This window comes from Schistocerca nitens, chromosome 4 (genome assembly GCF_023898315.1).
Source record: "Schistocerca nitens isolate TAMUIC-IGC-003100 chromosome 4, iqSchNite1.1, whole genome shotgun sequence".
NCBI lineage: Eukaryota > Metazoa > Arthropoda > Insecta > Orthoptera > Acrididae > Schistocerca > Schistocerca nitens.
This window is the reverse complement of record NC_064617.1, coordinates 699,424,588-699,441,221: the sequence shown is the minus strand read 5'-3', so window position 1 is coordinate 699,441,221 and position 16,634 is coordinate 699,424,588. Positions and strand designations below refer to the sequence as shown.

General features: G+C 41.0%; 1 protein-coding gene across 7 annotated transcripts in view; it reads left to right on the top strand.

Annotated features, from left to right (window-relative positions):
- LOC126253003 (UDP-glucosyltransferase 2-like) overlaps positions 1-16,634 on the top strand; it is a 324,067-nt gene that overhangs the window by 175,062 nt on the left and 132,371 nt on the right. For 3 of the 7 annotated variants that reach the window (XM_049954048.1, XM_049954042.1, XM_049954043.1), the window contains exons 3-4: positions 10,030-10,214; positions 13,311-13,770. The exons of the other annotated variants lie outside the window; for them this stretch is intronic. In XM_049954048.1, the coding sequence (XP_049810005.1) occupies positions 10,030-10,214; positions 13,311-13,770 (645 nt within the window). The remainder of the gene's footprint in view (positions 1-10,029; positions 10,215-13,310; positions 13,771-16,634) is intronic. 7 annotated transcript variants of the gene reach the window in all.

Below are 16,634 nucleotides of genomic sequence, written 5' to 3'. Positions count from 1 at the left end.
TACTCCATATTGAATTTCCACAATCACATGCATGTACAGGTGTGTAAATTTAGTCATTTGTGTAGTATCATGTGCCTAATTGGTTTAATAAATTTTATTGTGAACACGTTTCTCGGTGTTTGTGTTTCACTTTCTGCAAACGGTAATGGTACAGGGAAAAATATTATTAATCATGATGACCAGTTTCATTTGGTAATAATTATCTTCTGATCACTTAATGTAGTTGTTTTGTAGTATTGTGCCACAAACAATGTACACATTCAGGTCTGTTGATGGTAGGGCTGTAAACACCTTAATAATGTGGTAAGCAGCCTGAATGATTTTGCAGATACTGGCAATTACAGTATCGACATTCATATGTCTTCACCTTATTGCATAAATGGACGGCGTAATTCTTTGTCCGAGAACGTTCAATGGCGGAGGCGCTCAGCACATCACCAAACGGTAGGCAATATTTCTCTGTTATACCCCACACCTAACTGCAATGCCTGATAAAGTGATGGTTCAAATGGCCCTGAGCATTAAGGGACTTAACATCGGAGGTCATCAGTCCCCTAGGACTTAGAACCACTGAAACCTAACTAACCTAAGGACATCACACACATCCATACCCGAGGCAGGATTCGAACCAGCGACCGTAACGGTCGCGCGGTTCCAGACTGAAGCGCCTAGAACCGCTTGGCCACATCCGGCCGACTTCTGATAAAGTGACATACCATTATTTTGTTCGTGCCTGTACTCCTCACTGGTACCTGATTCTGACCTGGTCTTTCTATATGAAGTCAATAACGTGTTTAGCAGATGAAAATAAATTTGCCACCAATGTAGCATCATAGAATTCACGGATAGAACTGCAAAATAAGTTAAAACACTTACTCATTAAAAATATTTCAGAATAATTGAATTCAGTTTCTACATACTTTGTTTTAAAAAAAATCTTACATAATTTGCTTATTGATGGCAAGATAACAATTCCGAAACAACGGTTAATTCAGGAGGGAGGTACGGGAAAAGGATGCTAAGATCTCTCAATCTAAAAGGTAAATTTGTCTTGTTGTCTTTGTTGCTGAAATGCCCATCATTAGCAGTGTTTATCATAGTGTATGGTATCCTTTCCTATCAGATAGGTTTTACTAGCCAGGCTATACGCCCAGTGAAAACATAGGAGAAACGACGCTTTATGGATTTCCAAGCAAGTGCCGAACGACTAACTGCTACCGTCTCATTTCAGACTATCTGGGCCATTTTCCGTAGTGAAAAAGGGGAGCGTGTAATTTCCAGATGGCGGCCGCGGTGGCCGAGCGGTTCTCGGCGCTTCGGTTCGGAACCGTGCGACTGCTACGGTCGCAGGTTCGAATCCTGCCTCGGGCATGGATGTGAGTGATGTCCTTAGGTTAGTTCGGTTTAAGTAGTTCTAAGTTCTAGGGTACAGATGACCTCAGATGTTGAGTCCCATAGTGCTCAGAGCCATTTTAATCTCCACATACCCTAGCGACTGGAGATGAAGTTTCGCTTGGTAAGCACTATTGTAATAATGTCATAAGTTTGATCAACTTCTAAAGTATTTCTCGACCACAGGAACAATTTAAGTGGAGCATGCCTGCCTCTATATATCCCCATAACAAGTTTTAAGCGAACTTGTTGACAAAAGATCTAGGTATAGCAACTCGTTTACTACGAAAAACGAGCTATTCTGTCATAATTCACTGAAACAATGGCCAAATTAGCAACAGGAGAGATACTACGTATCGAAAGACGATAGACGCTGCTTGTCCAACATGTTTGTTGCAAAAAATGTAATAAGACTGAGAGTCTTTAAACTAACGAGAACACACAGCCGAACCAGGACATGCAGCTGTAACACTATACCACGGCACCTAGGCTTTAAGCGCGAACAGGCGTCGAGGGAGCTTTGAACTCCGGACTCCTCGGTCAGTCCAGCAGGTGGCGACAACTGCGTTCCGGCTAGGCAACCAGACGGTGTCCACGGCGACGGTAGAGTTCGTTGATGGGCCGCACCTTCACCTGCATCCGCAGGGTCATTTGTCTGCACGGATCCTTCACCGAGGTAGCTGTTTAGGCCTGCACGCGAGGTTGGCAGAGCAGTTCCAGTGCAGTATGACTAACAGCCACCCTGAACACCATCTTCCAGGACAGCTCCTCCTTCTGAACTCTTAAGTGCGATCGATGACGTGCTAGCTCGGACTTGATATTACTTCTATCGTTCGTTTTCTTCACTGTCAAGACAGGGCCAAGACTACACTGTGCGTCTGTCCTTGCTGGCCTTAGAACTTTTCTAAACTTTCATAGAGGCTCCCGCTGTGAAGTACTGCTGTAACATACTTTCAAACTGTTTAGCAGTCTCCTCACCAGTTATTGGTCGATTGCGTGACCATGTAGCCACAGCCTCACCAAGTAGCGTCCTCAGCCAGGCGAGTTGTCAGCTAACCCTGATGGCTCCAGACTTCAGACTGGATCCACCAAGACAAGGACGTACATTGGGTGCCATCGCATTATGGTCCAGCCAGTGTCCGAGAGTCCTGTGGTCAATTCGTGGGTCACATACAGCAGAAATGCCGCGTACTTTATTCTAAGGAGAGTAGGTCTGTAGTCCACCTGGAAAATATTGCACGTAAAATCCTACGAGAGGGTGGTAGATGGAGACGGGGTTGCAGTAACAACTCGCCGTCAAACTCCAGTGGGGGCTCCGCAGCCACCGTATGGTGTTCCCATTGAATATACGTCCATCTAAAACTTGTGCAGTAGCGGAATTTCCATCAGATAGCTTACAGACGGAAGGAAGCGTAAGTGTTCATTGAACACTGGTTCTCAGGTGTCTGTGACAAGTATCAGTGTAATGAGGAAGTGGAAGTCTGGCCCACAATGACGTAGGTTAGGAGCACTGGCTAGAAAAGATGTACGTTCACGAGGTTGAGTTCTCAGGATAGAGCATAATATTTCCGGGGTTGTAAGGAACTTTTGTCTGCTATAACCAATATTAGGGTTAGATATCGTGCTTGAACTTCAAGAAAAATTGACTTGATGGGCGCATTGTAGAACTTGATGGGACGTGGTTCCATCTCGGGGAAATTTCTGACAGACTCTGGTTGCCTCAAGATTCATCCTTAAATCGCTTATACCGCCACGACCAGCAACTAAAGAAATATTTCCGCGTTATTGTACAACAAGGTGCGAGAAAACTGCTGTGGGTGACAGTAGGAACTAATTTTACAGTAAATATATTGTGTTTAGTACATGCGCTACAGGGAAATGACGAATTAGGTAAAGCACATAGAGATATTATATGCAACCAACAGTTACACAAATTGATATCGTTTGTGATAGATAGGTTTGGGTTCACGTACACGAAAATTTATAAGGGTCTGTGGTGGAGGCTTATGCGCCTGGCAGAGGTTGAAGTTCCTCGTATTGAGAAAATGTAAGGAACCATGCATATTTAAATTGAAAAAAAAAAAAACTAATAGCTGAGATCGCATTAATTAATGTTCATTAGTGATGACCGGTTTCGATAGCCAAAACTGTCATCTTCGGTTTCCCAAAAAATATTTGTGATTACAAATCGTGTTACATTATGAGATTATCTTCGTTATGACGGAGAAAGTAAAACCGTATACAGATAAAAAAAATTACACCTTTGTGCAAAAGGGCTTGTTCCCACAGGTAGAACCCCAGTGAGGCGGTAATTCTTACAACACATAATATATAGTAAAAATGTGCATTTTTACACATGTGTATGTTTACATGACAAGTGTTGTACATCATGGGTACATCTCAGTCGAAGCGTACCTCATTTTTCAGCAAGACACACCGAAATGCAGATGAGCTGAGACTGAAAATTAATATTCTACAACTAGTTGATTCCACTGCTACAGAATGGAAGAAGGTACAAGCAGCTGACGAAGATTGCAACTATTTGCAGTTAAAGCAACCACAGTTTATTGTGAATGGCAGAGTGATATGCAAACAAACAATGCACAGATATTGTATTATGGTAGCAGCTACACTGAAAAATGAGGTATTAGAGCAAGTGCATGAAAATGTATTAGCAGGTCATTGTTATCCTTGAACAGAACATGTAGCTGACAAATATTGGTGCGGAACACATAGGTAGCACATAGAACAGTATGTACAGACATGTGTCCACTACATGTGAAGAGACGAGTTAGGCCGTCAGTGTATTCACCTGCAGGGACTACCGGAGGGCAGCAAGCAAATTATTTTAGGTGATTAGTTTGGGCATCTTGAACCCATTTCGGCAGACACCGGTGGGGAATTAATTTGTGTTTACCATAACGGATCACTTTTCGCTCTATGTAGAAATGACAGCCGTTCCGAATCAACAAACCGGAACAGCTGTGGTTCATAATTTGTTTAGTGGTTACTCTAGAGGTGTCGAAATGGACCAAGGTACTAACTTAATGTCAAAACTAATACGGCGATTTTGTCTTATGTTAATAATTCATAAATTAACAACAAGTTCGTTTCATCCACAGTGAGAGTACGTATATATAACTTTAAAAGGCAGTCTGTGGATGGAAAACGTCACTGCCATTTGCCATAGTGAAACTGAGAGTGGGGGAAACGATTCATCAGTACAGAATTTTTGCAAAGATTTCGTGGACATTATAACCCCATGGGCAGTCTCTGGACGACAGTAGCGGACGCGACAGCAAAATTCCAAGTTGCTTAAATGTCGTGTTAGAGAATGGGTGATGGGGACGAGCACTTACGCCCCGAAAATCAGCCATCTACATAGAACGTATTCGATGTTTTCAGGGTCCACCAGAGGGTTTACTACGGATACCGACGTTGGTCCTAAAAAGGAGCAAAGCAGACAAAGGCTAAGTGGCTCGACAATGCAAGGAAGCCACTTCTGCATAACCTGCGCGTAGCTTGCCACATGCTTTATGTTCCAGAGTTAGCGTGAAACAGAGAAGAGAGAAGATTGAAATTAGTAGGAACCACTAACGGCAGATATGAATCCTACGCGATGCACTCGTATTCAGTAAAATGGGTGAGTTAAGGGAAATTTGAACATATCAGAACTAAGGGAACTCTGTTAGTAATGGATAGGATTATTCACTTGTTTGTGGCAGCTGAACGGCTAGGTCGATGGCATAGGAAGCAGGTTACGATATGAATCTCCACGGTGAACCAAAATAGTGCAGGAGAATAGACTTGGGAGCATGCCTACCGGACATCCTTACAACCCATCCATATTTTCAGAGGGGAGGGCCTCCCCGGGTGTACACAGTGCATTACTCAGTTATACCTATCACCACCTGCTATGAGCAAGGGAGTTGGGTCTGGTTTTTCAGCTTTCAATACTACAAGTACTACCAGTAAGGCATATAACCTGCCTGAATGGAATCCACGATTGTACCGTACTTAGCTTCCTCAACAACCTGTTAGCCATGCAGACTGGGCACATTACTACGGCACAATTGTTCCAGCATATTCAACAATAATGCATCATATACTAGCACCAAATCATGGTAATGTTAATTTCGTTCTGAGGAATTTTCTTAACCCTGGCTACCGCTTGTGTGACCTATATCCATGATCGGCAGAGAGCCGTCCACTTATGCAAAGTCCAGTTGTTGTCAAGCCAGTGGCTCAGCTACAAGGTGTCCTAACACTGCGGGTGTACCAGTCGCCACACACCTTATACTGAAAGGTGTAGAGCACAGCTCTTCAAGCACATTACCTATCTGTGCGATCTACACGCGCTTGCTATTTGCGGCAGAGAGCACGAATATATTTTGCGACCATTGACGACTATTGGCGAATATGACAGATTCTTTCTAGCTTAATAATAATAATAAATGTCTAACGGTCTACACGAAGGGAGGCCCTCGTCACACGACATTATTATTATTATTGTAGCTTAATAACACGAACGAGCGAGCGCTGTCATGCGTTTGACCACAGCTACGCCGATATTATGTGCTGTCAGTCATTTGCACTTAGGCTACGAATGTGCAGTGTGCGCATGCGCAATGGGCTTTGCTTACCACATGATTTGGGGAACATTTATTCTAATGAGGAATTACGGACACAGATTAAAAATTATTATTCGTTATTCACGAATAACAAAAATATTTACTGTAAATTATATTCATTTACACGAATGAAAACATTTGTTCCTGAGCTATGAATAAAAACATTACGAATAACTGATAAACATTAAATCCAGTGACATTTATTGCCCCAAATATTCGTTATTTATGAAGCAAATGTAATTTTTCCTGCTTTTAAATAAGTTTTCAAAACAGCTGTTTCCCTCAAACATTTGATCAAAATGCTTATTTCATCTGTGAAGATTTGCCATCTTGACACAATAAAGAATATACTTGCTACACATCCAAAGAACATAGAAATGTGTTTTATCTTCTGAAATCTTTATTCCATTACAACGATACAAGACTTCAAATCACAATCGTCTTCAGCAGAAAACGAGAAATCAGTAGTTTTTTGCAAATATTTTCTGATGATTGCCTCCTACCTCCCAAATTATGTTCCAAGTAAAATTTATCTTTTACGACTTTACGTGATTTGAAACTTATCACTTCATTTCTTTAACATTGGTTTTGGTATTATATTACACTACAGTCTGTTGTTACCCTCCCTTGGTTAAGGACAGCAACTATTTGTTTGTGAATCATGATTCGGTTCTGCAGCAATGGAGACAGTTGGTGTAAAAAGGCGAACAAGTCTTCCAATATTCTCTTGTCACTTTCTCGATAAAGAAGTTGGCAGTGCTCTGCAATATTACGAACTCTTTTGTATGTCAAAAGCAGTGTCTCTTCTGGAGTTTTTCAATCTCAAAGGTCTGTGTAACTGCATACACACATATCGCATCGAAGAACTATTCCATGTTCTAAAGGAAAGCTTACTCAGAGTCAATCCTCAAACATGTTGTAATGACTTTGAAGGTGCAGGAACCTTCCATAAACGTTTTGAGAAATTATAGATTGAAAGTCTGTTGATGTTATTTATTAGCAATCACTGAGTTCTTGTTTGGTTCACTTATTCTGTAGCACAGCAGACCGGAACAAACTGCGTAACTGAATCAAGGAGACATCCGTATCAGAGAGTGCTATCAATCTGAAGAAGGTATTGAAGATTTGCATATTTTAGGGGACGTAGGGGGAGAGGTATTGACTGCACCAGAAACAACTGAATGGGGCCACATAGGTAGTGTAATTGGTACTGCCATCCGCCTATAACTATTTTTGTGTTTCATTTGTTACACTGAAAAACCAAGTAAAGCTGTGCTCAACGAGAGGGTAGGTTTGAACACACCAGTGCTTTACTGTACATGGTGGTGTGCCCTTAATTTCCTCCGAATCGACTTTATGCTGCCAGGTAAGGGGGACATACTTTTAAACATCTACACCAAACACAGTAGAAACTGACTTGGCATTTTTGTCTTTGTTATAGATGAAAGAAGCGACAAGTAACAGAAATCGTATGGCCAACCGAGGATCCAACCCAAAACCTTTAGTTTTGTACTGTAGGACAGAAAGCATTGAGGCACCAAAACACGTTTCTGTTCCAGTCATGAATGTGTTATTTGTAAAATAGTAACCACACTCAGTCAAGTGCACAAGAAGTACAAGTGTACAAGAAATAAACAAAGAAAATACGGTGACTTTATTCGATGTATAACATGGAAATAATTTATTGGAACATAAATTTGTTTGAATTATATACTTAATCGAAAAACTACACAGAGAGAAATTTCTTCGAATAATGTCCATCTCTGCTTACCACTATACCCTGCACTTCCTTCCTCTCTGAGGTCATGTCAACTGTAATGAGTCCTATTAGTTCATTTGCTCAATATACTCACGAGAGCCTACAGCGTAGTTGGACTGACATTTTTTTGTTATTATAAACAAAGTACACAACACTAATCACTTGAAATGACAGTCAACATACCTACATCTGTTTCATTTGTACTGTCAAAACTTTTTGTCTATGTTAGCGTGACTTTAGCCAGAGACTGAATATGAGCTTCATTTCATCTGCTTTAATTCATGCAAATTTAGACTTCCTCAGCTAAATAAATGACCATCAATAGTGTGGTGTGCGTACTGTAAGACCTTCGGCACACACCATCAGATTATTTGACTTGTCGCTCTACCGAAGCAGGCGAGTGTCAGCAATATGTCTCGTGGTCTTATCGTGGCGTGTTTATCTTCTGCCGTTAGGTCAGACGATAGAAATGCCACTTGCACGCTTAGAGTAGCAGATTGACGGTGACCAACTTTAAACAGAACTTGATTAATTTTCACACACATTTATTAAAATAATAAAAATCATAGATTTTACGTAACTTGATTCTGGTTGCTGTTTACAATTGACAATCTGAAGTTCCTTTGGTCTTGGTAAGTTAATCTTATTCTCACATATCTCTGATACTTGACGAAGTGTCTATACATTTCTCTTCATGGCTATGTACAGGAATATGATAATCTTATTAGGCGCAGACTGAAACTTGTCTACAGACTAATTCAGACTGATGCAGACTGATGCAGACTGACTAATCGGAGGTCTGTACACTCGTTATAATACCTCGCGCGTTCAGGTATCACTGCGCGAGTGTGATCCGCGAGGAGAGAAGGTTCTACGTTAGCAGCAATCTCATTGGCTGCGTTACATATTAATACGCGGATCGGCGGAAACAGAATTTGGTCCGTCTTTATGGCAGAGCCATCTCGTAGTGGGGAGACGGACGAGCGCTGCGCCTGCTCTGTTGTGCTTAGCGGGGCGCGGTCTACTGGGAAAGTTGTGTACGCGCTGACTACGCGGAACTATGTACACAACAAGTAGCATACAAAATTTTATTATCACTTTATGCTTCGCTATACATAATCTTATTCAGCCGCTGTGATAACAGTGACTCTCAGTTCTACTGCATTCAGTTTCTCCTCAGGAAACATAGAAAATAAATAACTAAAACGTAATTCTAATCCTAAACTTATACCAACGTTTGCTGGGCCCTTTAGTGGCCTTACGTTGTGGCTGGGCCACGCAGCTGTTGCCCAGCACTCGGTGAGTGAGCGCCGTGTGGTACCGAGTGAAGCTGCGTGACAGGGAGAGTGGAAACAGCCGGCTGCTTGCTTACCCCACTCGCAGGGGAATTGAGTGACTGGCGAGGAGCGCTTCTCATACGATTGCGCCATGCAGCTTCAGTGCTCCAGTGTAGGGGAAAAAAGTGGTGTGAAAGAGAGTGAAAAATTTTGGACTTAGTGTTTCCATGTGGTTTTAGTAGTTCATAGGTTCAACACTAACCTAGAATTGGGAGGACCGAATTTTCCAAATGAGGGGGAATGTTGTGGGATCGGCCTCAGGTAACCAGTGACGGGGTATTCAGGCCACCTACCCGTATAATTCTGCAGTTTTGTGCTGCGTTAGTGCTAGCATACAGTTCTGAAACACGACGTTCCGCCATCAACGGGGTACTAATTTGGTATATGCTGTAACCCACGGTTGGGCAGCCAGCGGCCCACGGGTCGGATCCGGCCCGAAATTTGTTTTCGATTTTCCCCACTGAAGAAATTAGTAGGAGAGAGGGCAAGGGCGTCTATTGAGCTGTACTTCATTGCTATGGCATGTCGTAAGGCTTAGCCTGGACTTTCATCTGTATTTATGAAAGATAAAATCTTTTGAATACCTTCAAACGACGTTGTTGCTCCAGATCGCTGATACTTTCAGACAGCTGAGGCACCTATTTGAATGCACACATTAGACTTTTGTGAATGCCACTAAGGGAGAAAATATCTACATATATTAAGAAACGACGTACTGCTGCCATAATACAAAGAAATATTAATGTAGCGTATTACGGGATTAAATTAGGAAGCAAATACAGTGATTAAATTATGTTTATATATCCTATTGGATCATACTTTACACAACATTTTTAGTAAGACTTACTCTCAGGCTATTGTGGACTTTTATTTTGTCTACTAAAATACTACATTTTCCGACTTGTTTCAGGTTCCCACTGCAAACTACTCTGAAATAGACATTTCAGCGAGTAGGAAAGCCTTCACAGAAATCGTTAATTTCAATGAATTCCATGATGCGTCGTCTTCTGTTACGCTTCTAAGATTCATTCTTGGTATGGTGAAATACTGGTGCGAATTTCAGTTTGGTTTGGAGCCAATGATAGAGTTCACAAAGTAAGTTGAACCTAGGTTTGTTTACTGCGCTACAAAAAATAAAACATGTTACAGGTATTACTAAATGAAGTATTTTAAGTGTTAAAATATCCGTGAAGTTCTACTCTATTTGTGGATGTGCACCCGAAGTTGTTCAGTGGCATAGCCTATCAGTGGTTGCCTACTTATGTCAATGTAAAGCAACACCAGTCGTTACTTGCATCAGGCTTCACAAATGGAAATTGTCATTACTGGTCCAAAAGTAATAGAAAAACCAACACCCGATTAGGAATTCCATAGCGACTCCGAAGGAAGCACTGAGTTCAGGCAGACTCCACCTGGCGGGACCGCAGTCGATACAGTTACGCCAACTTCAAGGAGTCTCCGTCTGGCTCCACTGTAATTATGAAACTGAAGATGGTCCTGGAGTAAAAAAATGTAATAGTGCAATATGGGAATAATGCTGATGGTAATTCAAAAAAATGCAGTATGGTGCGAAAATAAAAATTAATTTTGAATGATCCGAAAAATTCAAAAACCCAAAACGGTGAAATTATCCTAGTTCAGATTTGTGACCCTGTGCTCGTATCCTGTCCTGTCTCCAGCCAATCACAGTGAAGTTTTTTTTTAAAAGGCATGAAAATTGCAGGGTATCTGTCGTTGAAAGATCTGCACATTTAAGATAGTTGAATGAGTATTAAATAAATAACTTGACAATGTTTATCTGTTGCACAACAGACAGCAGTAGGACGTAAAGTGGAAGTTTGCGAGGGAATACGTAAGCATGTGCTCTCGTAAAAATATCACATTTATTTAAGAACAGCTGAACATACTAATAACATAAATATGTAATAAATTGATGATGGTTGCTGTTCTTCACAACACTCTCAGCTGAGTTACAAAATTAGATTTACAACTGCGTCTTGGAGACCCCACCACGATTTGTCATTAATTATTAATTGTGGAAGCCTCAGAGGAATCTTTCAATGGCGACATTCACACACATATACACATACAACAGAAATTCAGGACAAATATAAGAATAAAGGAAAAACTTCCCCAATATGCTCGTGGTTGGCAAACGGTCGTTCCCTTAGCTTGAGTGCACGAAGAAAGTTAACACGAATTCACCGATAAGAATTAACTGTTAATAGTTGCACAATAGAAGAGGTTCTGAAACTAATTTGGAAGTTTTACCTCGAGAATCACTGTGACAGCTAACGACTCCCGCGAACACGTGGTCGTCACATACAGAAATTCTGGATAAAATGAGTGCTAAAATTTAGAATAGTTAACCACATTGATCAGGATATGTTACTGTGAGACAGGACCTGAGAAATTAAGCCTCTCAGCGAAGTTTCAGAAATCTCTTCAATTATACTATACTGGTGCGATCAACAATGAAATTACTCTGGCTGAACTGAGAAGATGCATCACGAGTCGACATGTTTGAACAGAGGTACAGCAGATTGATGGATTGCATTCTTGCATAAGTGCTACTAGTCTAAGGGCAACAGGTTATAACGTTCCGAAAGTAACCAGAAAAATTCTGTATACCGCTCAACAAGCAGTGAGCGATGAGAGTAAGACGTTAACTTTCACTGGAGCTGAAACCTACAAAATTAAGGTAATGAATCAACTATGAACAGGCACACACACACACACACACACACACACACACACACACACACACACTTAGCCGGCGTCGCCCGTCTCGTGTCTCCTGGAACACTGCCGAGCGAACTCTTTTGGAACCCATGCGTTCCGTTCTTTCGGAAGTGCCCAAAGAGCTCCATGTTGTGTGGTGCCAACCTGTACAAGAGCTTCGTCCAAGGAGAACAGAAACCTCTCTGCTGCCTGGTACGTCCTTTATAGGGTTTTCTATTCTGCCACATATCTAGATACTGAAATTTACCTTGTGCACTCTCAGTCACGCTTTTCATGCATCAGGTGCGAGAAGGAAAGGATGTATATACTGACATACTGCACATGATGTGTTGAACATGCATGTGGGGCTCCGATAATTACCAAAAATCTTAGTAAAATGTGAGGTGAAAATCAAGGCAATATACCTTGTGGCCACTATAGACACATAGACACACTCAGCTGCTCAGTCTTTCTTTCTTTTTTCTTTTTTTTAGTTTACAGTTCATGCCCAAAATTGAGATGCCAGATTAAGTCAAATGTTAAACAAAGTGATGAAGAGGCTCATGTAGAGACCCTTCGCAATGGAAGAGACATATCTGTAACGTACAAGTCATAAAAAGAAACAATCATAATGTAACCCACAGCAAACATACTGGCCATGCTCAAAGGCATCTGGACGATATAATTCTTTAAATCACGTTCAAAAGTAATTATCCAAGGAATTACATTAAAGGTGCAATTTGCACATCTAAAGTATGTCCTCAAAACACACACACACACACACACACACACACACACACACACACACACACAAATGCACTCATGCATACAAACAGTGTTTATGTCGTGAACTTACAGGCTAAGCAACACTTACAAACATCCAAAGTTTCAGTCTCAGTGTAGTACATGGTGCAAAGAACACTGGACCGTCAGATTAAATATTTCCCATATCTAAGCTATTCTATAACGCTCGTCAAGTGTCACGTTGTTCTTTTGAAGTCTAAAATGTCTACAAAAACACGTCAGTAACAACAAAATGTTATGTTTATGTCCAGTACCAAAGTATTATTCCCATATGCTCACATACACACAATACTGTCAAATAGTAACGTATTCTTGTTTCACTTACGTTCTTTGACGTAACATGGAACAGTCTGTAACAGCTCATTATGTGGAGCATGCAGTGAGATAAATATCGGCATCTGAGTGCAGCACACAGTGAATCTTACACATATATGTTCTTCATGTGTATAGTAACGTTAGTAACAACATGGTTGTTTCTTTAATTAATTATTTTAATGGAACATTTAAGTTTTACTTCCATTAGTTTTAATCATGTCTAGGGTCGATGTTGTTCCTTTCGAATATTTGTGTCTCATGCACGTTTTCTTTTTATATTCTTGTGTACAATGAGTTCTTCGCTGAATATGTCCTCTTAGGAACTCATGTTAATTATGTTTTGCCTTACAGAGCGGAGCAGAAGTATGATGCATTCATTATGGAGAAATTCGGCTCCCCCTGTTATTACGGCTTAGCGCACAAAGTGGGATCTCCACCTTTAATTGGATACGCTTCTCTTGGAGCTACGTCACTTATTCGGAAGACTTTCGGCAGCCCAATAAATCCTTCCTACATCCCTGACTACAATCTCGGGTACACGGACCACATGACCTTCTGGCAGAGACTGCACAACGCTTACAGCTTACTGCTTTCGTTGGATATTGTACAGAGAGTTTTGTATGGGAGAGAGGAAGAGGAACTCAGGAAACATTCCGGCCAGAACCCACCTACCTTGAGCGCGATGGATCACAATTTCAGCCTCATGTTGGCCAACAATCACCTCAGCATGAGCTACCCTGTGCCGAATACGCCAAATATCATCGAATTAACTGGAATCCACATACAGAAGGAGAGGAAGCCTCTGCCAAAGGTATTTACAATGGTGATGCAGAAAATGTGAGCTATTCCTCTTCGGAGCAGAAGTTAACGTTGGAAATGGTTGAGAGCTGTAACATAATGTGCTAAGGAAACGTTAACGGTTTACTGAGACAATATTAAATATTCATTTACTTTTCGCTACTAATTTTAGTATTATAAGCATTTTCTGTATGTTATCGCAACAACGATCATATAACAATGGTACAGTCAGCCCCGTATCTTTTAATGTCTTTGCTTAGGTCTCAAAAAGAAGACAATGAATGTGGAACTGTAAAATATCTAATACTTTCATTCATTTTGTGCTCTGGGAAGGGGAGGGGGTTTGGAGGCAGGGTTGCTTCAAATATATCATCTATAAACACATTCCGAACAGCAAATATCCAGTGATGGATGAAGTAACTGATTTAACAATGTCCTGCATTACTTATAACCTTTCAATCTCTTCATTTTTACACACTTTTCACACGGAATGTCCTAGAAAATCAATATACTTATAAGACAGGTGGATTAATTGATGATAAAATGAGGGTAACAAGATCTATATAGGAAGAAAAGATAGTTGTGAATCGCTGATATATTTAAATCATTTTCATTCAATGTTGTTTACAGTGATAGGAAGAACCTCATATATTTTTTTAAAACGATTCAAATAATATTTTTAATTTTGTTCGTTGTTTGGCTACTTGAGAAAAATAGAGTATCGTATTTCCTTAGTTACTTGTCACTCAGAACCAATCAAACTTCAAGTTTGTAGTCTTCATAGACGTATTTTGAGTATTTGTTACTGACAAATCGTCTGGTAAGTAGTCTAATTCTATATTAATTTGTTCTGTTGTTGTAGTCATTAGTGCAAAGACTTCATTGATGCGCCTTTCAAGGTAGTCTGTCTTCACCTTCGCATAACTACTGCAGCCTACATCCACTTGTACAGTCTTAGACATAAAATCCGGCCATGGCCGGCCGCCACGGAGGCTCAGTCAGAGTCATTAATGTCTCCAGTCGCCCCTCAGAACACTAAGTCTGTCCATATGCACGAGTAGCAACACTGCAAGATGAAAAAGTGTATGGAGGAAGTGCTGTCCCTCTTCACGAGCTGTTAGAGAGCTGCTTCTGCTCGTGGTCAAGTGACAGGGGACACAGCGTAAAGAAAGAACCCTCGACAACCTCCATTAGTGACCAAGGCGGCAGAGACAATGAAGATGTAACAATCTCAGACTCAGAAGTAATGGCCCACGCCAAATATCAACTGTCTGAAGATAATCGGAGGAAAGAAAGTACAGAGGGTGGAGATTATGGGGGTCAAGTTGTTGTTGTTGTGGTCTTCAGTCCTGAGACTGGTTTGATGCAGCTCTCCATGCTACTCTATCCTGAGTAAGCTTCTTCATCTCCCAGTACCTACTGCAACCTACATCCTTCTGAATCTGCTTAGTGTATTCATCTCTTGGTCTCCCTCTTCGATTTTTACCCTCCACGCTGCCCTCCAATACTAAATTGGTGATCCCTTGATGCCTCAGAACATGTCCTACCAACCAATCCCTTCTTCTCGTCAAGTTGTGCCACAAACGTCTCTTCTCCCCAATCCTATTCAATACTTCCTCATTAGTTATGTGATCTTCCCATCCAATCTTCAGCATTCTTCTGTAGCACCACATTTCGAAAGCTTCTATTCTCTTCTTGTCTAAACTATTTATCGTCCATGTTTCACTTCCATACATGGCTACACTCCATACAAATACTTTCAGAAATGACTTCCTGACACTTAAATCTATACTCGATGTTAACAAATTTCTCTTCTTCAGAAACGCTTTCCTTGCCATTGCCAGTCTACATTTTATATCCTCTCTACTTCGACCATCATCAGTTATTTTGCTCCCCAAATAGCAAAACTCCTTTACTACTTTAACTGTCTCATTTCCTAATCTAATTCCCTCAGCATCACCCGACTTAATTCGACTACATTCCATTATCCTCGTTTTGCTTTTGTTGATGTTCATTTTATATCCTCCTTTCAAGACATTGTCCATTACATTCAACTGCTCTTCCAAGTCCTTAGCTGTCTCTGACAGAATTACAATGTCATCGGCGAACCTCAAAGTTTTTATTTCTTCTCCATGGATTTTAATACCTTCCATGGATTTTAATACCTACTCCGAATTTTTCTTTTGTTTCCTTTACTGCTTGCTCAATACACAGATTGAACAACATCGGGGAGAGGCTACAACCCTGTCTTACTCCCTTCCCAACCACTGCTTCTCTTTCATGTCCCTCGACTCTTATAACTGCCATCTGGTTTCTGTACAAATTGTAAATAGCCTTTCGCTCCCTGTATTTTACCCCTGCCACCTTTAGAATTTGAAAGAGAGTATTCCAGTCAACATTGTCAAAAGCTTTCTCTAAGTCTACAAATGCTAGAAACGTGGGTTTGCCTTTCCTTAATCTTTCTTCTAAGATAAGTCGTAGGGTCAGTATTGCCTCACGTGTTCCAGTTGGTTGGTTTGTGGGATTAAAGGGACCAGACTGCAATGGTCATCGGTCCCTACGTGTTCCAGTGTTTCTACGGAATCCAAACTGATCTTCCCAGAGGTTGGCTTTTACTAGTTTTTCCATTCGTCTGTAAAGAATTCGTGTTAGTATTTTGCAGCTGTGACTCATTAAACTGATAGTTCGGTAATTTTCACATCTGTCAACACCTGCTTTCTTTGGGATTGGAATTATTATATTCTTCTTGAAGTCTGAGGGTATGTAGCCTGTTTCATACATCTTGCTCACCAGATGGTAGAGTTTTGTCAGGACTGGCTCTCCCAGGGCCGTCAGTAGTTCCAATGGAATGTTGTCTACTCCGGGGGCCTTGTTTCG